General features: G+C 44.1%; 1 protein-coding gene across 3 annotated transcripts in view; it reads left to right on the top strand.

Annotated features, from left to right (window-relative positions):
* Positions 1-7,999: 7,999 nt before the first annotated feature.
* edil3a (EGF-like repeats and discoidin I-like domains 3a) overlaps positions 8,000-25,762 on the top strand; it is a 122,972-nt gene continuing 105,209 nt past the window's right edge. Inside the window, exon 1 of one of the 3 annotated variants that reach the window (XM_076997684.1) lies at positions 8,000-8,459. In XM_076997684.1, coding sequence (XP_076853799.1) covers positions 8,387-8,459 — 73 coding nt within the window. In that variant the 5' untranslated portion in view covers positions 8,000-8,386. The remainder of the gene's footprint in view (positions 8,460-25,762) is intronic. The other 2 variants (XM_076997685.1, XM_076997683.1) reach the window with 2 other exon arrangements.

Below are 25,762 nucleotides of genomic sequence, written 5' to 3'. Positions count from 1 at the left end.
AATGTCTTGTCTCTGATTCCTGTCTAACATCTCATCATCATGTCCATCGTGTAAAACTGAGACCTAGGACGCCAGAGCTGTTATATATTTTTGGTAATGGCACGAATAGGTGGGATGGTGTTCCAATGAGATGTTCTGTTTCAGATGATTCAGAAAGCAGCTGTATGACTCAACCATCCCAATGTTGAGAAAGCAGTTGCGTCCAAGCACCCCATCACTCCATGCCTGCTTTCTCATCACTGGCTTCCTGTAGCTGCCCACTTATGTACAAAGGCAAAAACATGAACCTGTCATCTCCTACCCATAAACACTAATCTCATCTTTCAAGACTCTGTCCTGCAGTAACACACAAGTGGTGAAATGGACTTCCGTGACAATGAATTCTTCCCCACCTACAGTTTAGGAGGATCACAAGAGATGCAGGCGGCCATTCAAGCACAAGGTAGACAACTTTGGTTAATTCGACACCCACCTCCAACAGCGTCACTGCACCCTGAAGTTTGGGTCAGGAACTGTGAAATATCAGAGCTGTCATGACTCCTGTTCCATTGCCCGTTTTGGCTGCTCTGGTTACAGTTCATGTCAGTGAAACCATAAATGCCCTGGTTTGTCTAGTCATCCCTGTCAAGGTTGATGGCACCTGTGGTCTGTGTAAAGGATTTTTGTTGCAGAAAATATCCTAAACCTCTGTGTGCAAATGGACTGGAATGACAATGCACTAAAGATATATTATATGGGGCTTATCATGGGGCTCTAGGATACATTAAAATCTGAGTTGGCCCATAGAAATAATCAGTCATCCCTTTTGAAGCTTATCTAGATATCCATTAGATTGAATAATCTCATCAGAGGTGGGACAACTCATTTGGGCCATCCCAATCCTCCAAGTCTTCAAAGGCTCTTCCACCTGTTCTAATTCAGAAGTCATGAACATAAGCAAAGCCCATCTCACCACTGAGGGGAAAAAACAGGGGATGATTAAGAGGGCTCAGTGTACAGTGAATGATCAAAGCATTTCTGAAACAACTGTCCTGGTCTCCCTGTCCATCAGAACATCTTGATGTTGAGTAGCACCTGTCTACTGGAAACAGAGACACATGTCAGTGCCTGCCAGTTTATGATGGGCTAATTTGTCTTTTTCAGCTTCATCCCTATTCGACTCAGGGGCAGCGGGGAACCTTATTGACCAGGCATTGGTTCAATAATGGGGAATACCACTCACTGCTCACAGATAGCATTCGCAGTTATAGGCCTCAATAGTCGACCCAGAGGCTGGAGAGACATTCATAAATCCCGTTCTATTCACTCTGACCATCAGGGTCTGTCATTCTGAAACATTTACCTGCTAGTCACAGAATCACCGGACATCCTGCTGATTTTAGGTTAACCCTGGCTAGTGGGAGATAACCCCCATCATCTACTGCCTAGATAAACCACTGCTGTCAAAAGACTGGACTCTGTCCATCCCAGAAACCCATGGAAGACAATTTCCAAGAGGCTCTGTCATTGGGGTACACACGCCTATCGATGTTTCCACCGCTGTTGGTCTGTTTTTTTGTTGAGAAAAAGGATGGTCTCGGTGCTTTCATATCCTACCGAAATCTTAATGGCAATGTGGTTACATACTCTTAGCCCTCTCCATTGGTCCCAATACCCATAGAACAGAGGTGCCCATAGATCAGGGGTACTCAACTGGCGGACCGTGGTCCAGATCCGGACCCGATCTCATTCCTGATTAACTGGATAGGCCAAACGGACCAAAACAAAACCGTAGCATTTATTTCAGGGCTATTGAAATATCCACCCCCGCTCAACAACTTACGTTCGCCACCCCCGCTGCACCGGACCTCAGGTCAAAGGTATCTACCAAAATTGGACCGCGGACAAATTTAGTTGAGTACGCCTGCCATCAGGGGCGCAGATGGCACTGGGGACGGGGGGGACATGTCCCCTCCAGATTTATATTGACCCCATCCTAAATCTAGCATCTACAAGCATAAACGTATATATTGTACAGCTTGGTCCCCTCACTTCAGAATTTCCATCTGCGCCGATGCCTGCCATAGATCCTTACCAAGTGCATATAACCTGATCAATATATCTGAGGGCAAAGAATGGAAAGTTTCATTACTACTTCTGGACTGTCACAGGCATAAGCTAAATTGCCCCTTACAAAGACTTACGTTTCTAGCTGTGTTTGTTCTGACAACCCTGGCATTCAATGGATACATGCTCACTGAGAAAAGTTCCTCAGCAGATGCCCGCAGGACTGCTAGAAGCGCCACCCCTTCCTGAGACCATGTTCACATATCGCTGTTGATTTATTTACCGATCCACAACTCTGTCAAGGCCTTACTGTCATTCTAATGATTCTTGATAGGTTTTATAAGGCTTGTCGCTAAGACTTACATGCCTAAAATTCCCTTAAGATTATCTTCTAATGCATGTTGGGCTATAAGCCTCCTGTGTCCATGATCAGGTAAGCCACCAGCTGTACTGGCTGTGAATGATTGGATGAAACACAGTGAACAAATCTGGGAACAGTCACACGTGCATCTGCAGCATGCCATATGTCAGCAGAAGGCGCTGGCTGACAGACACCGGAGGAGTACACTGACATTTCATCCAGGTCAGAGTGGCTTTCTTCTAAGGATTTGGATCTGAAACTGCCCTTTAGGAAACTCTGTGCCTGAGGTATGGGTACATCGCCCTAAGATCATCAGTTCATCTGGTATTGACCCCTGCTGTGCCCTGTGATTTTTGCCTCAGGCTCTCCTTATTGCCACCCCAAGAGAACTTGTACATGGATTCTAACACTGTCTGAGACACTTATGTCATGTATAGACCCGCCTCTTCAAAAGGCAGTTGAACAATTCCATGGCATTTCAAAGGCCCTTGATTAACCACTAATCCTACACTAATTTAAACACACAGACACACACACACATATGTATATACGAATATTTACACGTATGATAATCTGTTGCACATGGCAAAAGATTTGTTTGTGAACCCATAGTCTCAGATTCAGAGACAGGAATTCAGAGTCAGACATTTTTACTCCTTTGCTCTCAAGATGTGGCGTTTCCCACAACTTAGCTTGGCACACTCTTGGCTAGCCCCTGCTTTCCACATCAAACAGTGTGACTCAAGCAGTTCCTCCACCTTCCGCTATTACTGCTACCCTCTGGTATTACAAATTACCAATTCAATTCGAAGAATCAGTCTGACAACCCTATTTCTAGAAACGACCCATGCCACAATTTGGCGTAGTAATAATGTCTAGACTCTTGACTTTCCTTGGCCCTCTTTGAAAGGGTTTCTGCTTTTTCGTATGTTACTTTTGTCTCATGTGAATGACTTTCACCTTTAATCTTTCTCAGAAAGCATCAAAAGGGAGCTAATGTCATTTAAGGCCCCTTTAAAGATCAAGGGAAAGACTTGAAGACAATAATAAGAAAAACAATCTGTGACATCTGAACATGTTTGCAGTTTTGAAAATGCATTTTACATTTCTCTGAGGGGTTAATTGTTGCCTAGCTCAATCCATTAGTAAATATGCTACAAACAGTTTTACACAGCAGTAATCTTTGAAAGGAAGGATTTCGTAACACACTGAGACAAACCAGAACACTGATTGTTTGTGAAAATCAATGCTCAAAACACTACACTGAATGTGCATACAAACAAAACCAGGAGCCCATATTCAGGAAAAAAACCTGAATGTTCAGATCAGTTTTTTATTTCTTCTGCATAATTTCTGCCTGTAAGTTCAGACTACCTGTTGACACTTGACCATTCACAGAGGCGCCTGAGTTTGCAAATGTATTTCAGCTCAGAATGCAAAAGCTCAGGTCAGATGGCTCTTTAACTTAAAGGAGAAAAACATAAATATGTATCAAAATATACAAAAGCTAAATAAATAAATAGATTTGCCCTTGAAATGTGTCATACCACACTAATGTCAAACTCCTTCAGTCTTATTCAAAGCTGTAGCTGATATATCCCAGTCAAAATGAAACCACACTAGATACTGGCGATGTAACAAATTTCTCCTGACACAACTCTGTTTGTGTTTCTCATAAATAAAACCTGTACACTGGTCCCTGTGAGAACAGTGCAGCACACCCCCCAAACCCCGCCCCTTGTTCTTTAGGCTGGGGTTGGGGGCGGAGCAAGGAGGAGCCACGTCACATGCACACAACTCATGCCATTGCACAGTAAATCTTGTGCTCTTGACATGGTCGCATGGCTTATTGATCTGTGAAGCTGGGAGGAATTCAGTCCTCCTATCTAGTTCCCGCTCTGCAGATATATGGCTGTGCAACATTGTAAATGAGTCCCAGCGGTGTCAAAGAAGGGAGGAGGGTTTGTAAATTCTCCTGTGAGCATGTATGCTGGGGGGTGTCAAATGTGTTTCATGGATCAGGGTAGGCTTTAGGGCAGAAGAGATCGTGATAGATATTTACTGTGTTGTAAGGATAAATACTGGTCAACAGACCAGATGTTTTTGAGGGAGAAATTAACTAATGTTGAAAGAAAGAAAGAAAGAAAGAAAGAAGAATAATATGGAACTAGTCCTTGACATCTATGAAACACCTGTCCCCATCAAATATGACGGAGGTAGAGATATACAATGGAAGGGGCTAAAGTAGGCCAATGAAATGGAAGGGAACAGGGATGGAAGAAAGTGTGCTTTGTTGCAAAGTAAACACAGTTGATTGGGGGGACTGCAGGCAGAGGTGTGTGGGCGGCTGAATGCAGCGGGTCCAATAAAGTAACACCCAGTCTGGCAGCTCTCCAGAGAAGCAGCGTTCTATTGGACAGAGAGGAGGCTTACGACTTCACATACAAGCCCAGCATTTCTTGATTACTGCTACATGGATCCAATGACACTCCCCCCCCCCCCCCCCCCCCCCCGTTTGTTTCATACAAGAAGATAAATGTCATTAATGCTATTAATGACAAGCATAATGATGGCCTTTTGGGAGGGTATAATCAAGAACAGGGATTACATACTTCACTGAATGTGTTAACTGGCAAATACATTACATGTAGTATACTAAAAGTATAATTAGCATAATTGGATATGTAATTTAGTAAAGGAAGAGAAAGCCTCCCCTTTGGAATGGTGGAATACAGTATTTCCCATTTGTTGCAGTAGTTCTTTTTTTACTTCTAATTTTGAAGTAAAAAAATCTAAGTTTTTATCTGCCATCTGTTGGCTTCCAAAGAGATTCTAAAGTTCAGGCATAAGTGTCACATGGCAGCGTGCAGGGGCATGCTAAATGCTCTTTGAAGAATGATCAAATGACAAACAGATAAGCAATGGTCTCAAAGCCTTCCCTAACTACAGTATACCTTGCGTTTGGCATTCACTGACAAATTGACTGAGAGTCACAGCCTCCGTAGCAAACGGGATCCGGGGGAATCAGTCACACGCTTTTTCCAACCGCATTCTAAATTGAAAGTTCATACTCTCAAAAACCCGTAAATCGCGGCCTCGCTGCGGCTCCGAGCGTCGGGGGAGCAGATGGAAGGAGTAACGTAGAGGCACAGTGATCCCGTAGAGCTAACGGGTGCAACGCGACGGAAAACCCTCCCCAGTGCAACATGCTTGAAGTCACTAGCGTTTCTTTTTTTATATAACAGGCGCTGCAGACATGCCACAAGTTCCAGGACCATGAGGTGGCGAAAATGGTGATGCAAGTGGTAGATTCCAGCGCCGTGGTCTTGTGATGAGGTGGTTAAGGAGCGGCAATTAAGCCGAACAACAGCACAGCGGCGCTTTGAAGCTTTAATGGGGTGGGGGTGGGGGGGTGTTACAGGCAGACAAGGGGTGGGTGGAGGTAGGGGAGGGGTGGGGTCTGGGTCTGAGTTTAGGAATCGTTGAGGAGCGGAGGGGATTAGTGCCACTGCTGTTGGGTAAGGGGAGAAAAATATATATTCTCTGGTGAATTAATGCAGTGTCTCTAATTTAGTCGTGCTGGCTTTCATGTGCCTTGGGCTCTGTTAGAGGGGCTCTCAGAATGAACACGGATGAGAGCTTCCTTTACCAGGATTCAGCAACAAACAGACAGACGAGTGAGAAAAAGGGGAGAGGAAAGACAGAAAAGCTTGAAATGAAATAATAGAAGAGACGACTTCTGAGGAGTGAGCCACACCTTCTAACCGCCACCAAAGGGCATGAAAGATGCTATCTAAGAAGAAACCAAACTCTTGTAGGACGCGGTGTCTAAATGGCAAAGGATGAAAATTAGCATTGGGACATTTTGCAGATATTTCCACTGATGTGCCTACTTAGTGCATAGCATGTGGACTACGGAACTGAAAATCTAAAGCGATACGAGTAATGCTAGTGTGTATATTCCCAGGAGGTAATCTTTAAAAATAAATACCATAGCAGACTTGCCTCATTAAACTTGCAACTCCATTGTCTGTGGTCTTCATTTGATGCCCCTTACTAAGTGATTTCACCTTTCCTCAAAGAGGGCATGTTACTTTATGGAGCGGTCATATATGACCTATTAGCTTTGTGGTGGCTGGCCTTTCTCGACTTCAGATAGATAGATAGATAGATACATACTTTATTGATCCCGAAGGAAATTTAGCAGTTAACCTTAATATTAATAGTTGGGTGCAGTGGAGACATAGGTATATATGAACAACACACACTACACGGCCTAGATCCCAGCATCAAGAGAGTACAAAAAGATGCCGGTATTCACACATAGACGCAGGGGGGGCTACCTTCTTCTGAAGCTTGAAAATAGCACGGATTCTTTTGACAAACCGCAGCGTTGGAGTCACAGACTCAGCAGTGCGGGTCGGTTTGTTTACTTCGGCGAGAGGGAACTGCTGGGCGTCGAGTTTCCGCCTCAGCAGCGGACGACTCCGATGTGTTCGATAATGAATAAAAGTCGAAGCTAAACGGGTCCGAGAGAAGTACAGCAGTATGGCAGATAACGGGAGCCGACTCTAAAGCGGAGGAGAATGGTGGTAATATGCGATCTGTTGCAAAGTGAAATCAGGCCAGAGATGGAGGTCGAAAGCTTTTATAACAGCATGATAGGGTAGAGGAGATCACTTTGTTAGTTGTCAATTCAGTTGACAGAGACCTCCTTCATAGCATAACAGCATATTAAAAATGTCTCTTGAAGCTCTTGTTTTACAGCGAGCTCCAAGCTTAAGCCATGGCGTTGCAGTTTAGAAAAGAAAAGGCAAGACTGGTTTTCCCTAAAGGTATGAGAACTTTCCACATCTATTAAGGAGAAGACAGTTATGTCCCATCAGAGAGACAGAGAGAAAGAAGGGATATATATAGAGAGAGAGAGCGAGAGAGACTATTTTGGATGATCCCAGAAAGACTGCTCAAATTCACTTTTGACAGCTTGCTTTTGATGGTGTCTACCTGTAAAGGTATATTTCAGCATTAAGAGATCAGTCATTTGTTCGACATTAATTAAATTCCGTTTTAAGCCATCAGTTCCCTATGGGTTACACCGTAGCATATTAGGTAATTATTCATAGCAACCTTCATGAAGCTATGGGCTAAGCTGCCCCGCGACACAGGACCTTTTTGACAAATGACAAGGCTAACGTGTGAAAACTGGCAACAGGCTGTGGTTTGGTATATAAATGCGTTTGTTTTAAGCTTGAAAATGCATAATTAATATGCATTCAGATGGCCATGAATTCAAATTGCTGAGTTTTTTAAATAATGTTTTGTTTTATTCTTTAAAAAATAATAGTATAAATATCAGGGCTCTTGGTCTGAAAAATTCAAATTTCAAAAATGCATATAATGCATATAAAATGCATATAAAGGGGAGTACACAGCTTTTGAAAATCTCAAATAAACGCCCTCTTTGTAGGTCCATAAGAGAACAGTGTACCTGCATTACATCAGAGAAGGGCGCTTTCCCCGTGGCTGGAGGATGCCCTAGCAAACGCTCAGAATTCCCCACCCAACAGGATTCCGGTGTTCTCTGTATTGGTGGCGCCTGCATGTGTGGGGAGGAGCGAGGTTCGTCTTTATCAGGAAGACAGCGCCCCTGCTCGAGCGCTGTAGCCACCATCTGCAGCGCGCGCCGCTGTTCCGCTCTCGCGCTGTGTTTGTACACACTGAGAATCGTGTGATCGGGTCCCGCGCGCAGCATCCTCGTTATCGCACCGCGCGCCACTGCGGTAGAACGGGCAAGTGTTCCGCGAAGGATCATCATCCGTTTCATCTCCAGCGACCGCCACTTCTCAGCTTTTAGGAGAGAGGGTTTAATCAGCACCTGCCTAAGGAGATACTTGAACACTGACCGCAGCTCTAAACTAGAAGGACAGAAGTTTCACCCTTGCTGGCGATTCAGACTTGTAACCTTGGGACTGATAGCTGATGGCGAGGATGGGACCGTTTCTCGTCTTCGTCGCCCTCTGTGTGAGCGCTGCTGTCCCGCATCTTGCGAAAGGTGAGGCGCAAAGCAAGAGTTGTGAACCGGGATCGGTGGTTTTGGTTAACAAACGAATGATGAAGGGTTATTTCAGTGAGGTTTGAGAAATGTCTGAAAGTTCAACGAAAGGCAGACGAAATATTCCCTTGTGCGTTACCCTTAATGTGAATTAGGTAAATACTACATACTCCTGGGTCTACCGTGCAATTTTGCGAGTGAGCTTTGATATGTTTTAACTTCATGATCAATCATTTTGTACATCTGTCAATGTTTAGTCTTTAATAGGCGTGGGGTGATTTTACATTTTATTGCACGGTTGGTTTTTGTAGCCTGTGTCAGACTCCAAATTATTCCACGTTTCGAACATCAGTATTTTCGCGGAATTGGAAAACTTTGCTTATCAACAACGAGATGTCTGCAATTCAACAGTCTGGTCGGATATTAATTCTGTCAAATATTTTTGTTGGTTCACGGCAGTTTGCATCGCATTGAAACACATCCATTCGAAGGCATACGTGGGTTCGGTTCAAACGGAGCCGGGGCAGAGTTACATATAGACTTCCACTGAGTGCGATTTGCAGAAAGGCTTGGTTTACCTACATGTATCACCATCTCATTTTAAATGCTAGGAAGTGGATTTTTCTGTGTTCTTTTTTTTTTTTTTAACTTATTTTTCCAAGTATCCCCTTAGGAATATCACCCATCAACCAATTACTACTGAGTTCTTAGATGACCTGAAGCCAGTCGTTCCTGACATCAGCATTTTATCTTATACTACCTTATGGCATGCTAGTAAAGATCGGTATCTGTGTTTTTGCAAATAGCAAATTGAACAACCCATTAAACAACCAATTGAACAACCATTGCACCTGCTTGTTATGTAACAGGAATGTCCCGATGTAATGAAAAAGTAATTATCCTAATTAGTAAGTGTTTCAAGCAACATATACATTACATTTAATCCACAGCCATTAGCATCTTTTTGGTGGTATGTGTTTTTATCCTAATGTTACCTTGTGCAAAAGCATTCTCTACGGTGAAACAGGGACATGAACGAAACCTGCTGATGCCATTTCAGTGACTATCGTGCCACCGTTGAGCTCTCATGCCCCTCCTTCATATTTCTTCATGCTTCTTCAAACAGTAGTGCAGATTTGCAGCCACAGTTGTTCCGCGGTGCCTCTCTCAGGCGAGTGCTCCAACTACGGTGTGTAGGAGGTAGATGAGTAAAGGGCCAGCCGCCCGGTCCCCTGCTCACAAATTCCCCGGCCTCTCGAGAGGCTGGTGGCTCTCCGCTCCTAAACCGTGCCCACCTTCCTCAGTCTGGCAGCGGCAGGAGGTCCTGTCGCTGTGCCTCACGGCCCCCGAGCGTTCCCCGCCTCTCCGTGACTCCGAGGGCGGACAGGTCGAGGGGGAGGCCTCCGAAGCCGTGTGATCTGACACGCTTGGGGGTGCGACCTGCTGACACGTGGAGCGATGCGGCCTCAATGCGACCGGATTTCTCTCTGGAGTGCCGTTTGCAAAATGACCTCTGATTGGCTGCAGGTCGTTGGTGGGAAGCTGAGGCATCAGAGCTGATGAAAGCATGCTTGCACTGAGCAAACAAAAAAACAAACAAAAAAAAAAAAACCGTCTGCATTTTTATTCTCCGCCCAAAGACTTGCGGCTTCACCGCAACTGGATGTTTTCAGGTTGAGCAAACCTTACCTCATAAATGCTACTCATTCCCCCATTTGTCATGAGAGGGTCTGTGCTGAGTATAAGCACTGGAGCACGTGTAGTCAAACATCGCCCCCACCTACCACAATGGAAGCCTCTCCACCCCCTGCCATTCACTGATGCCCACAACATAGCAAGTGTTAGCAAGCGCGAACAAATAACCTATTCACAATGTCAGAAGCTGCTGGCATGTAACAAATAGATCCCCCCTTAAACATTTGTTTGCAGGTAGGACTCACTGCATTGTTCCATTATGCAATATATCAACAGCTCAGTTTGCCGCCCGTGTGCCTGATTCAGTGGCATTGTGTTTGCCTGCCAGATGCTTCAGACAGACCGTGAAATAACACTACATGATGATAAGAGATGCATTGTTCAGATAAATCTATTTCTGGGTGGTAATGGGGCCCATTTGGAGGTTAAGACTTGCTGCATCTTTTCCAGTCCAAACTATATAGATAGTCTTACCGTATCAGGGATATTAGATTGAACTTGGAGTTGACAGGATCTTGGCAGGTTAAATCTGATGTGTCGAGTTGCATTTCTCTTCCACTCAGTGGTTCAGTATAGTCCTAGTGGGACATTCATTTTGATACCTCGCAAACAAATTCAATATCCTGTTTCTTTCTCCTTAAAAAAAAACATACACCAAATATGCCATAACCAAATAACAATGACTTGTAGCATTTGTCCTTCCTCTTTGGCTTGAATTAAATGCAAATTGTGATTTAGTAATACATTAATGTAGTCTACTTAGCATTATTAATGCACTGTGAATTACACTGTGAGATATGTGTGCGTTACTATGTCCCCCCACCCCCCATGTGAGAATGAATCGCTCTACAGTGTGGAGGACCTGTGCAGAGAGTGCGAGACCAATTTGCACTGGTCAGATGGTCTTTGTGCCCTAAAGCTCTAACACTTGAGGTCTTAATCCTGCCGTACTTTAACCTTGCTGCTAGTGTCATGCATCCACTTTATTAAAGAGGCTTCCCTCGCTGTCCTCCCTGATTCTGCGCTGTGACATTTATAAGCAGTTCTGTGGGAACAGGGAGTATTAGGCTTATTATGGGATGGGAATCAATTGCATGTTAACACCCTGTGCACGATTCATTAGCCTGCATTTTGCAAACGCACGGTGTAGTCAGACTGAGTTTTGAAATGGTAATGTGTACAGAGCTTTAATTCCGAGCGGCTTTGAAGCTGAGCATGAACGCCTTTCTCTTTTGTGATGTTCGGCACTGTGGGGTTTGCTATGGCTTAAACAGACATTCCCTGTTTGCTTTTCGTTTTTTTAAATAATGGTAGTTGTGTTGATAAATTATGATGTAAGGGTGTTGCGTAACTCTCCAGCAGAGGCTGCTGTGCTGTAATGAACCTCCCCCATGTTTCCACTGGGTACTGAACTATATCCACTCTGAACAAGTCTTGTACAAATACGATTTAATTTGGGTTAGGGACTGTCTATGATGACTGTGGTGAGATACAGTACCAGTCAAAAGCCTGGACACACATTACTCTTTATTTTTCTATTATTTTGCAGACTTTTTAAGGAATATTGAAGACAAACATCTGGAATCACATATTTGGAATGTCCAAGAATATTTTCAACTATTTTCTGTTTTACATCGATCAAAGCAGTCAGCCTGGTTTGATGAAAGCTTTACACACTCATGGCTTTATCCCAGCCAGCTTCATAAGATTACCACCTGAGAGGCCTCTCCTGCAGTCTGCTATAACCTCCCACATATGCTCAGCACTTGATGGCTGAGAGACTACAGCTGAGAACTACTTGTTTGAGGATATAAAAAAAGGATTTTTAAAATGTATTTTCATTTTGGAAAAGATTTAATATATAAGCATCGGCATCAGTATTTGGCTTCAGAAATAAGCTTTGAGATCAAGCCATCTTTAAGTCTATGGTGCTATACTGTAATTGTCAAAATATTGCATAAAAACATTAATTGCAGTACAGCACTTGCTATTTCCCCACATGTTGAGTAGGATAGAAAATCAACAATGGTATTTTTATTTCCATTGCTAAATACATTTTGTTATATGAGAGAATAACAAATATTCTAAATTAGGAGTCCTGTTTGGTTTTAGTGATAAAATTCATAGGTCTGTGATGTTTGACATGTAAGAGGCAGTGAAAGTCGTGATTTTCCTGGGGCAGGTGATAGGAAGCCTCTCCACCCCCTGTCCTTCCCCTATACTGATAATGACCTCCACCTTAATGAGAGCGCAGAGGTCAAGCTCTGGACGGCTCTCATTGGCCGCACGCCTGTGGATGTTGAAGTATGAGTGGGAACTGCCAGCCAATCATAAAGCCTGATTCTAGTGTGCTCAGATATCATTGGCTCACTCTCGTTCCCTATTTTCCTTCCTTGTTTGCTGTCATGCGACCTCAGTACTCGCAGGCTGGACTCTGACTGTTTTGTAATTGTATTAGCGTTAAGAAAGGGGTTCATTTTCGAGTGTTTTGACAGACCAGGTTTGCAGTGGGCTTGACCGTGATGCCATGCTCAGCCTGTTCTCCGAAGTTCAAAATTATAGGCTGCCTGAATTTTATGACAGTAACAAAGAAGCTTGTGTTGAGGGATACTGAGTGCATTTTGCTGGGCAGGGTTTGGAGGCGTCGGCAAATGCCACAGATATATATATATATAAAGATAAAAATAAAGATTTTTTAATAATAGAGAATTTAATGAGATGAAAGAAATTGGCCACGCTGACCTTTTCCAGACCTTTCAACATCTGAGGGACTCAAACTTTGGCTATATGTGATGGCTTGCCGTAAAGGGATTTTATAGTCGCCGCTGTATATTTCTGAATGTGTTTCTCCACAAGTTCCTCTGGGTAAACAGTAATACTTGACCATGCTGACCACAGTGCTTCATGTTTGTTGGAGGGATCATCTCTCCGCTCCATGTGAGACTTATGATACGGGGTGTCTTAGGAAAGCAAATTGCAGGCAGCATACATGCTGTGTAGTGAATGATGCTGTACAGTATATAGCTTAGGTATTAAATATGAGAAATAATCAACATTACTCATATACCATGTATGATGAGGGGCAGTATATTCATATGACTGAGTGACTGAGTTTCTAGACCAGTCTGACAACTTCTGATTAAATAGATGACATCCGAGCTTTTCATATCCAATCCCCGATGGCTTCTTTGTATCTCTTGTTCATTGTGGTTTCATGGCTTTTTGCAGAGCCCCATTCATGTCAGCTATGGAACGGGAGGCTTATAATAGGCCACGAATCATGTTTGTCAGATGTAGAAAAATTAGCCATGTGTGCCCAAGTACAAGCTCCATGTGGTTATAGTGTTGGGCCCGCGGTACCTGCACTAGACTTTGTGCAGAAGGTTCATGAAATGCTCATTTGTCAAAATAAATTAATCATTAATTAGGTAAATAACTGCTTCTTTAGACTGAAATGAGCAAATATGATTTTTTACAGACGAAACCGCCAAACTGGTCTCTAATTCTATGTGCTGTATTATTCAGCAATGTGTATAACATACTGTTTATTACTAAATCAAGACGATAAAAAGATGATGGATCTATAACAATAAAATTAACACAATATCATTAAATTGTCCAGGCTTTATTTTATTGTGTTATTTTTATGGTTCATTTTATGCTTGATATAGTGCTCTTCTTCTGAGAAGGTATCAAATCAGAAAGGATTGCCCAAGGTCTCTGTAGAGTCAGTGCATTTTATTGTGTAAGACAATTGTCTTTGTGGGATTAAAGTAATACCAGCTTGGTAAGGAGATTTATGGTTGACACGAGCAGACCGTATGCTGTCATGCCGAAGTTGAATTGGATTTATTCCTCTAAAGGAATTCCTCTATTTCTGACTTCTTCTGGTGAAAGTTATCATTATTCTTAAATGCACAGGTTCACTACGAAAGGCTCACATTTTGTTCAGCTCCTCACAAAGACCATTCGAGTACATGTCCTGGTTTACCCAAAAAAGAATCATGACACAAAGGTCTTGTTAACATGACCAGCAGTACCCTCGCCTTATAAGGGTCGATAATGCTGAAGATTCTGCAGTCTTTAGGGTGACCTCCACACTTGAAATATTTTAAGAATCTGAGCCCAGCTGGTGTAAAACTCTTGAGTCCTATAAAAAAGTAAAAAAACAGCAGAAAAGAGTGTTCCTGAAAGACGCTTGCATATTTATCACCATGTCATTGCATGTGTTTCAGACACTTTACTTTTTCCAGGTGAGGCGTCTCATTAATAAGCTAATTGGAAAGTAAACTTCAAAGAGCTTTGTGAACTCTTAGCAGTTCGGTGTCAACTCTGAGAAAACTGCAGGAGCAACTGTCTGCTCTCTGTCTGCTCTGTCTGCTCTCTCCAGTGTTTTCTTGTGGTTTTGTAATTAGAGTTCATCATCAGGAGAAATGCCGAAGGAGGCGCTGGGTTAGGAATCTTTTTGGTGACTACGTGCACTTTGAAGATACTCAGCCAGTAAACATCTGTACCGTCTCTCACAAATTGGACGTGCGATGGAACGCAAACCCAGCAGATCCACTGTGTCAACAAGCATAAAGATCTTTCCTTCCGTTTGAAGAGTTTGAAGAGTTGGTTTTCTTCGGAACGGCACGTTCCCTTTTTACCGGTAAAGGAAAAAAAATACAGCTGATCAGGAGGTTCTGAGCTTCTCTGGGTCCCGCAGGATCCTGGTCCTGATTGGGATTCAGGACATGGCTGCTCGTTTGGGACTGCTGAATATCGCGCCGGAGGTCAACAGCAACTTCGGAGCTGTTTGGAAGCTTCGGACTGGACTCAGCACTTATTGATGTTTGAGGGCTGGCGCACTGTCCCACCCCCAGGCCCAGACGGCTCGGTGCCGTGTTCATCTGTACCATCGTTGAATATTAGATAGTGTAGGCATAACCCCTGGCTCGCTCTAGGAGAACTGCGACTTGGAATCTCAGAATATATCTAGAAGTGGTTTTTTTCCCCCTATCCCGAAATACGGCATTGTGTCTAATACAAATGTAACATTGATTGAATATCAATCAATGAGGGTATCGTGCCTTTGAAGGGCAAGGCGCATTTCACGCTTTTTGTTCACACTTTTTCCTTCTCTCCCTGGTTCCAGGTGCATAGCTGCGTACACGCGCGTTTTGCATGAACGCTGAATGTTTTCGGCATCAGGTGGATTTGCGCGGTGGCCGTACCGCCCTCCCCACGCCCCTTCCCCCTCACCTCAACCCCCCCACCCCCGAGTTTCTGCCAGCTGGTGCTCCCAGCGGGAGGTTGTTAGGCGTGCTAAGTGCATTAGGCACGGACAATATCCCAGGATTCATCTTTCCCTGCATCGGTTTGCTCGCGGCTGCCACGGTGCTCACCGTGCTTTGCAAACACTCTGTTAATTTCATCACGTGTGAATCGCATGGTGCTATGCATGGGTACTTGCGTGCCTATACTGTATACTGTATACTGCAGCATAAAGGCCATTATTTGCAAGGATAAAATTGAGTCTGCACATCTACTGTAGGTGGGTGTGTTTGTGTGTGTGTGTGTGTGTGTGTTTGTAGCTCTGCATGATAGGTGCATGGATGTGGGCGTACTCATTATGGGCCGCTGTGTGTGCCAAACTCAAGATGCTTTGAGAGCTAACCCAGAACTGTCATAAGATGAATAGGGAGATCTTCACAAGCTGGAGGAGCTCTCTGTGTAAAACTTCCAATGCCGTTCCACGGGCCTCCAGAGCCCGGGTGACATTCTCCGCCCACCCACTCACTCCCACCTATGGGCTTCCTGTGCGCCCTGTCTGTTTGCGGACACCTTCATGTGATTGGAGGTGTACCAAGCCTCCAGTGACATCATATTGCTGTAGACGCCCGTTCCCGCTCAATATAATAACGATCACACAGCAAACAAACCTAGGTTATATTTCCATTCATCTGCAGCCATTGATTGGGATAATACCAAGATAGCAGTCACTTTGTAGATCAATACTTCAAATCAGGCATTAACGCTGGCCGTGGTGCTGCAGTTTAGGAAAGTCTTGGTTAGACTATTAGAAAGTGCTCCAAAAGTTTGTTCCAATTGGGCACCTGCCAGGACCCCAGCATATGGATATCTGTATGAATGTGTTTGTCTGTATAATTAATACGTGTTAAGTATATGTTTTGTAAACATTTACCTATTTTTCAGTGGGGGATTACCTATATGTCAGAGTGCCAGCTTTAATTCGGGGTTAATTGTGCATACAATACCAGTCAAGCATCCCAGACTAAATATATGTTTCACGCAATCTTAAAAGCAGTTTGATATAGACATATAACAACTTGTATGACTTGTTTCGAAGGTGGGTATAAGCAGTGCAACTGATGCAAATGTATGAATGTATTCCACACCCAGGGACAATAACTTCAGTCCCTCAGCCAACAAGCGCTCAGCATATGTTGAAATTTATTCAAGACTTGGAGACACATCTCATGGCTGAGAGAATGCCAAGAGTGCACAAAGCTGTCTCTTAAAGGCAAAGGATGACGACTTTGAAAACCTGAAATATAACAGTAAGTAGAAGTGGAATGCCAGCTGACTCAGGTTCAGGTCAGGTAACCGGCCTGAACACACATGCTGAAATTCAGTAGTGTATACATCCATACTGAAACTCAGTAGTGTTTCCATCCATACTAAAACAGTTCTCACTTTGGTACTGAGCCGTTAGGATACTTCTGTATGCTTCAGATAGTATTAAGTTACTAATATTAATATTATACATTAAGTATCTCTTCAGGACTGTTTATGTATTGTTTAGAAATCTGTGACCTGGCCTTTCTGGGCTTGAGTGGACATAGTGGTTTTGATCTTGTAGTAAACCCTGTGCCCTGTAGACATTTGTGTTTGGATGTCATGCTGGTGTGAAGTGCTTGTGATCGCCTTTGACAGTTGCTACCCATGACTGAATGCAATTCTTCATTGATCCATTGCTGTGATCTTCCACGGTCTGCCACATGGGCTCCTATTGCCATCCCTTGTCTCTGACCAATTTACTGAAGTTTGTCAAATACCATATAGTGGCATTAAAACTCCTCGGTTAGCATGTTGAAAGATAGGATGCAAATACCATATCTCGAATCGAATCTTGACCTTCTGTTAGCTTACATAAATCTCATCGTCAGTGGTGTGACTGCTTTAAAAACGTACACATCTAGTCAACATACAATGTGACCTTTCAGCTTCAGTGATCACATTTCATGCTGTTGAACCCTGGTGCAACCAACAAGCACCTTTTCTCGCCCGATTGAACGGTTCGTTATATTCAGCACTCAGTGGTTTGAAATGAAGTCCGTTTCCACCGTGGAAATCTCTGATCCACCAAATCCTTCCTACGACTTAACCTGATCTCCATTTGAACAATTAAACCCCAAAAACAACGTTCCAGAAACAAGTCAAATCGAGCCGGCCGTGAGCTTAACCTCTGGAGACTGGAGCTCCGGTAAGAGCCATGCAGATGTTGCGCGTTACAGCAGACAGATTTGCTCAAGAAGAGTGCAGACCTCTATGGGGACCTGGTGCTGGAGACAGAAGGAAGTGAGGAAGTTGTTAGGATTCTTTTGTCTTCACAGCCCTGGAGGGTTTGCATAGAGCTCATGAACAGTATAGCAGTTACAAGCTCTTGCATGATTTCATCATAATTAAAGGAATGCTGGGTATTGTGAAGATTAGGCACGCTGACACTAGCACTATTTACTGTGTACACCATGCATAATCCTCTTTTGAAGGTCTAAAGGCACTTTTTTTCTTTTCTTGAGGTTCATTGTCAGATATACATGGGGAGCAGGCAAGAGGAAGTTTTGTAATTTTTGGAAAAATGGGAACTTTTGCAAAAAGTTGCGAAAAAGAGTGTGAAGTGTAAAGAGCAAAGTGAAGAACTAATCTTGCAATTCCCTGAAACACACACGTGCGGGTATACGTCTGAGGATGGTCTACGTCTGAGGATGGTCTACGTTTGCTGCCTAAGATCTTTTCTCTTAATTTAATTAATGTAATAATGAGTAGTTTTAATATAATGTGAAAATTTATGTGTTTGGGTGTTCACTAGGAAATAGGTTCTTACCTGATTTATTAGCATACTGTATTTCTATTAAATCTTATGTCATTATATATCATGTCACTGAATTATAGCATTTGAAATGACTCATGGAAAATATTTTGCATAAACTATCAAGCTATCATGTTTTTGTTTTCCATAAACCATTTGAGCCATTGTATTTTTGTTTTCCATAAAACATTATGGTATGTTATTCTTATTTTCCTTAAGTCGTCTGTTGTGGCTGTTTTGTTTTGACTGAGGAGAAACACAGAAGTCCTCAGTGGGGACATGCAGGCTAATCCTGACCTAAGATATCTCTGCTGACTCATGCTCGGTGGAATGACGGCCTAGGTAAGGCATTCCTTAATCCTGACCACTCCAGTTCTAGTGCATTCTGCTGACGTGTTCCTTGTGGGACGTAGTGAAAGAGCATCAAGGCTTTTATGCTTATGACTTGTGACATACGCAGGAGGACGTTTATGGCAAAAGATGATTTGGAGATTGAGGCACAATTTCCAGCATGTGTTTCATTTTAGAGCCGTGTAGTGGTTTCCTAATGTCAGAGCACTGTTGAATATGCAGAACTCTGGTTCGGACGAGATGCCTGGGCGTCTCCTCTGGACAGATGGGGAGACGACTGCTGCGTATTCGGCGGTGGCTGCTGGTTGGAGGCGAGGCTTGGCCTGCCTACCGGTGAGGGGCTTTCACCACCCTGGTGTCTACCACAACCTCCCACCTGTTCACATCTAATTGCACAAACAATTCAGACTCCGGGAGGCGCGTTCGAGAGTGATTTATCATCTCGTCCCCGCCAGGTCCGCCCCCTAGACCATGACCATGAGGCAGGAGGAGTATCACACTCGGGCTTTTCGCTCAGAGTGGCTACATGTATGTGGGAGGGTGTGTGTGTGTGTGTGTGTGTGTGTGTGTGTGTTCCACAAGCAAAATGATGTGCGCCCGGATGATATTGCACAAATTGACCAGCTAGCTCCAGCCAGGGCAGGTGTGATCATATACTGATCACATACTCCACACAGTTTTCACTCTCAGTTCATCACTTGCAACATCAATTGATAGAAGGTCATAGAAAGCCATTTTGTCAAGGATCCGTGCTTCTGAATTTTCTTATACGTTTTACCTTGTTTTTTCTTCCTTTATAGTTTAGTTTAGTTTTCCTAGTTCCCTCCAAACACTGCTGCTGAACTGAATGTGTTCTTGTTTTTTTTGTCTTAATGCTAATTAGGACTATAGCTCCTTCCTTGAGCTGGTCATTACTCTGTATCAGTATTTACTCAAGCTTGGAGGCTTATTGGACATTCCTGGATGCATTGGTTGATGCAGCATCTCAGTGTTTAAGATCTCAGTCCTCTAATACATGTCTTTGATGTTATACCTTTTTCTGAGTAGTTCCTCTCCACTGTCTCTTCACAGAATATGCTATTTTTGGTTTTTGCCTGCAAAATGACTGGCTATTTCTTGGCATTGTTATCATTATGCCGTTTGAACTGAGCAGAGACTATCAAAACATGCCTGACTGTACAGTGTGACCAGACATTAGATCACCAACCACAGCAGACATTCCTGAGGTGTGTGTGTGTGTGTGTGTGTGTGTGTGTGTGTGTGTGTGTGTGTGTGTGTGTGTGTGTGTGTGTGTGTGTGTGTGTGTGTGTGTGTGTACGATGGTGAACGCATGGGTTGGTGGGTGCACATATTTCAGTTCAGTAGTTTTTTCCTAGAGGTTTTTTTAAGCATGAATAGAATTTTAAGTAAATATACTGAATGATATGGTTGCAGTACGAAAGAGATTTTACTCAGTAAAGACAGAGAAGGATGATTGAAGTGCATATTCCATACAAACCCTGCCCTGCTTACACTGATAAAGATGTTGGGGAAGGGAACTGGGGGTGGGGTGTGCCTCTAGTTCCTGCAGGGTCAAAGTGAGGTTCAGAGGGTATGTAAGGATGCATGCAGGTTAAGACACACAGCGCACACTGCTGGCTTTGGGTTGGTAGGCAGAACAAGTGCTCCACAGCGTGAACCAGTGCTGCCGCTGCATCTGATTTAGCGCACGACAGGAAAGGCCTGCGTGTCGACTTGCGCGTCGGACAACGGGTGGAGCGATAAAGCGATAAGGAAGGATCCAAACCGAAACCGTCGGGTACTGAAAGGCTGACACTCTCGTGTCTTTAGCTGGGTGCTTTTTCACATTTAATATGAAGAATAGTAGTTGCATTGTCCAACACAAGGAGATGCCGGTTAGTGTTAGTCATCTCGAATTTCCCATCATGCCAGCATGATGCTTGACATTTTATAGGCTGTTAATTGATCTTCCACAGATTAATATGATCCACCCATGGACAAGACGTCTTCCATCTACGATTAATAAGCTCCTCGGCAAAGGATAGGGAGTGACCAGATACAGTATGTCAGTGAATTGATCCTGTGAAGAAGGTGAAATGTTAGTGTGTTCTACTAAATGGCAATTAGTAACTGGGTCTAATTTTCAGCTCTGGAGTATTAAGGAGGTGTGTTGTGTAGGTGGGTGTGTTGTGTAGGTGGGTGTTTTGTGTAGGTGGGTGTGTTGAGTAGGTTTGGTGTGTTGTGTAGGTGGGTGTGTTGCATAGATGGGTGTTTTATGTAGGTGGGTGTGTTGTGTAGGTGGGTGTGTTGAGTAGGTGGGTGTGTTGCATAGGTGGGTGTGTTGTGTAGGGGGGGTGTTGTGTAGGTGTGTGTGTTGTGTAGGTGGGTGTTTTGCGTAGGTGGGTGTGTTGTGTAGGTGGGTGTGCTGTGTAGGTGGGTGTGTTGTGTACGTGGGTGTGTTGTGTAGTTGGGTGTTTTTGCGTAGGGGGGATGCATTGTGTAGATGGGTGCGTTGCGTAGGGGGGTGGGTTATGTAGGTGGGTGTGTTGCGCAGGGGGGTGTGTTGTGTAGGTGGGTGTGTTGCATAGGTGGGTGTGTTGTGTAGGGGGGGTGTTGTGTAGGTGTGTGTGTTGTGTAGGTGGGTGTTTTGCGTAGGTGGGTGTGTTGTGTAGGTGGGTGTGCTATGTAGGTGGGTGTGTTGTGTACGTGGGTGTGTTGTGTAGTTGGGTGTTTTTGCGTAGGGGGGATGCATTCTGTAGATGGGTGCGTTGCGTAGGGGGGTGGGTTATGTAGGTGGGTGTGTTGCGCAGGGGGGTGTGTTGTGTAGGTGGGTGTGTTGTGTAGGTGTGTGTGTCACACCGCGTAGGGGGTGTTTTGTGTAGATGGACGTGTTGTGTAGGTGGGTGTGTTGGGAGGATTGCGTGGAGAGTAGAAGCTTTGAGGAAGTGAGTCATTCTTGTTATCAGACCTCTGTGTGTGTGTATATGCATGTGCATATGTGTTTGTGCGCATGTGTGTGTGTGTGTGTGTGTGTGAGACTGGTTGTGTGTTTGTGTATGCATGTGTGTGTGTGTGTGTGTGTGTGTGTGAGACTGGTTGTTTGTGTGTGTTTGTGTATGCGTGTGTGTGTGTGTGTGTGTGTGTGTGTGTGTGTGTGTGTGTGTGTGTGTGTGTGACTGGTTGTGTGTGTGTGTGTGTGTGTGTGTGTGTGTGTGTGTGTGTGTGTGTGTGTGTGTGTGTGTGTATGCGTGTGTGTGTGTATTTGGGAGTTTGATGTGGTCCCAATGTGTACAGCTGGCTTTAAAACAATTGCCCTTACATCTTAAGCAGTACTTTGAGTTTCAAGTATTTTTGCTTAGTCATTTTGAGTGCAATCTGATCCTGCCAGGCTTATTGCTCCAGTGTTTACAAGTGCTAAGTACTGCACTGCTTTCAGCTGTTTGCTGCTATCGGCTAAATAATTCAGAAGCGTGATCAGTTCAGCATTCTGGTGCACCTGCCATGGGTATTCTCACGTATCCCCAGACCTGCTAGACTTGAGCCAGGGATACAGCTCTGGGATACAGTTCTAATTATATCACCTTCACATGTATTCCTATGCTGTCCTCAGCAGGCAGCAGATTCTGAAGGTCTGTGTGTGTGTGTGTGTGTGTGTGTGTGTGTGTGTGTGTGTGTGTGTGTGTGTGTGTTGGGGGGGAGGGCTGTACGCTCATCCTTTTTCATAACTCTGAACATTTTTGACAATGTCGGTGTAAAAGTGAGTCCTAATGCCAAACATTTTTTTTTCTGCAGCTCTTCTTTTTGTTTCTACACTAACATATTTGTTTGTGCCACTTTGTTGTATCCACACAATATTTGCAAACATACACCTACTAATGGCTTTAAATGATATTAAACCAAAGGCCGTATTTGTCAAATGCATTTAAAACCTGAAAACCCAGTAATGAAGACTAAACTGCAAAAGTTCCTGCAAGCTGCAAATATTTTTCCCTTTGTTATGGATCCTGTGGGCTGTAAATATGACCCAATATAGTACACCATTCGCACGTTCATATCTGTAATTTGTTGATGAGATTCTTGCCAACCCTGTAATGTGCTTAATGTGGCAATCTGTGCAATGAGTCAGAAACACATGGTCTCTTTGTTAACTTTTGTATGGCAGTTATACATTTAACATTTTGGGTTTCTGATGCCTCCTCATAGCCAAAGTTACTGTGTCCACTGGTGAGCTGAACTAAGCTGGGTTTTCCCTCCTGTTGAAATAAACACCACGGTGGACTGATCTCTAGAATGGTACGTTCCATACATCTGCTTGTGACCGTATGCCGTTGGATCCAGGATGCGCTAACGTTGCCATGAGTGTCACAAATTGGGGCCAGGTGTGAGTCTTGCTTATCATCCTCACCCATTAACTCCATCTGCCTGCCGTTTTCTAAGCACTGACCCTTAACCGTAAAGCACACTTTGCTCTGTACCATGATGTGATCGTTTCTTGTTCATGCTGTGCCATCCCACACCTTCCGTTTGCACATAGATGTTAGAAGGCTCGGTTCCCCCGAGCGTCTCCGACACTCCTCCTAGCACCCGGGCCATCAACCGCAAGGGCTGCACCTTCCTCAACATCTGGGACAGGCTGTGTCTCCATGAACTGTGATGGACAGCTGGCCAGGCCTGCATGTACCTCTTATGACTGCGAGAGACATGTACTGTACTATCTGGGCAAGAGTACTGTCTGCAATACATATCAATTACGCCTGGTGCGATGGGGCTGCAAAAAGATTCCAACTCGTATCTTTCCAACTTTACATTATTTGCGATTTGACTCAGTTCTTATTTTTCCCCCTCTGAACCGGTGGGCTGTTGTGCTGTTTTATCTGCACCGCGTTGCCCCCGGTGAGAGCAATTTACTGTCACTTCCGTGACTCGTGACTTGCCGGCCTGGTTTCGTCCTGTTAGGCTTTATTGAAAACACTGACACGTAATTCAGCAGGACCCAGCTACTGGGTTCAGAATTAACTCCTATCCCTCATTCGCCAGTGACAGGTAAACATTGTCAGGGAGACCAAACGTTACAAAGTCAGCTATTACCGAGCCGTGTTTCTCTAATGCCTCCATGTTTCGACTCATTGCTCATTAAAGTTTTAGGTCTCTGAAGTAGCTCAGCGCAATGGAAGAGAAGCGGCGTAGTCCTTCCTGTTCACCAACTCATACCCCATACGTACGCAAAGCAGACCTTTAGTTCATGTTTTATGGATCAGGTTATCGGAAGCACCAGGGTAAAACTCGGCAGGCTGTTCCTGTATATAGCAAGCAGAAATGATGGGGAAGGTGTTCATGTTCCTAATGAGTCTCCAGCCAGAGTACCTGACAGCAGTGTTGACGTCCTAACGCCATGTGAAATGGCAAAATCCTCTTCAGTTTAGTAAAAGCACAAAATGAATGTCGCTGCGGATGAAAAAAAAAAGAGGCCAGGATTAACTTGGCCCTGCATGGTTTGACAGATGTGTGTGTGTGTGTGTGTGTGTGTGTGTGTGTGTGTGTGTGTGTGTGTATGTAAATTATGTTTGTTTTCTGCTTTCTGGTATCTTGTCAACTTCTGAATTTGGATTGTTCTGCTGTGTAGCTTTTCAAAACATATCTACTGTATGTTTTATAAAACAAAAATACATTACAACATATTTAGAATCTAACCAGTGATGCTAAATGTAAACCATGAACACTGATTAGCCATCGTATTACAAACAGTAAAGTATACTTGCAAGAACGTTTGGGGTCCTCCACATTCTAACAGCTCTGTGGTAAAGATTTAAAATCCAGTTAAATTGTGTCTGTCTCCACCAAGGAAAAAGTCCTTGTATCCATCCCACAGCACGTAATTACCATAGTTTCTTCTTTTGATTTTGCCTCAGAGGTCAGAAATGTCCCTTACTCAAAAGCTTTTTCAGTTTAAATGGAAGCACTTATCAAGAGGGAACGGGAGGTGGACAGGCTTACTCAGATGAGGGGTATCTGGGGGGAAAAAAACGAGACAGAAAATCTCATGTCCCCTTGAGGGACTGCTGAACAAGACTTTCCAAATTGCTTCTTTGGATCAAAATCCCCAGAGCCTTCTCAGTGTTTATGTTTGAACTCCAGACGAGAGAAGCACAGAGTGAAGCCACCTACCTCACACTGACCATAGTGAGGCTGGACCACTGTTATTATGGGCTTGGCTTGCTGTCAAACCAGACACCAGGGACACTTCTAAGGCTTCGGTTGTTAAGTTGAAAGACTTATGTGATGACGTGTATGAAAGGGTTGCTAAAGCAAGGCTTGGGTTTGGACTAAACCATTGACGAGTCCCTCCTCAAAGGATTGACAACGTTCAGTCAGTCAGCCGTCTAAAGATTAAGGCCATGCAAGTAAGCCGTAAGTAGTGTTTCCACGGTATTGTCATCTAAGCACTCTCCTCACGTGCCCTGGCCGTTTGGAGCTTTCTCTGCTGAAGCCAGCAAATAATCCAACCCAATGGAGCTATCGCGATCCTATTGCCATGCCAGCATGCCGCTCAGTTGTGGCTCCATGTTGTAGCCAACGTAAACGATCTGACCAAAGGCAGTCGAGTTCCAAAGGACGAAGCCTCAGGCTCTTCCTATTCTGCCATTCCAAATGCTCAGCAGTCCCCACAAGCCTCGGAGCTGGCTCCTCCCGGTGGCAGCCATACCTGTTAGGCGCTAATCGCCTAGCGCGTCGCTCGCTAACGCTACCTGCTCTGCTTCTGCGCCTCTTTACTTCCTCTCTTCCTGTTGCTCAGGCTTCTGTCTCTGGCTCAATCTTGGTTCGCTGAAACTACAGCGACTGTCTTTTCTGCGCTCCCCTCTGTTTCAAGCCCCTTTGCCTTTCTTTTTTTTTTTTCTGCGCTCTGCAAATCCTCATGGCCGACAGATACAAATTCTCTCCAGCCACTGGATCCAATTAGCTGCTCCTCCCCCTTCATTCTCCCTCCACCATCACACGAGACTATCGCAATAGACGGCTTTTCTTTTCCTGCATGTGCTTTTGATAAGAAAGAATACGGCAGTCACTCAGCAGATTCACTAGCATCTTAGCTAGTGAAGCATTTCATACACTATTATCCTTAAAATTTTGCTCAGCATACAATGAATTTCATGTGAAAGCTTCT

Source organism: Brachyhypopomus gauderio, chromosome 3 (genome assembly GCF_052324685.1).
Source record: "Brachyhypopomus gauderio isolate BG-103 chromosome 3, BGAUD_0.2, whole genome shotgun sequence".
NCBI lineage: Eukaryota > Metazoa > Chordata > Actinopteri > Gymnotiformes > Hypopomidae > Brachyhypopomus > Brachyhypopomus gauderio.
The sequence above is the reverse complement of the archived record's forward strand: the minus strand, read 5'-3'. Positions and strand labels throughout refer to the sequence as shown.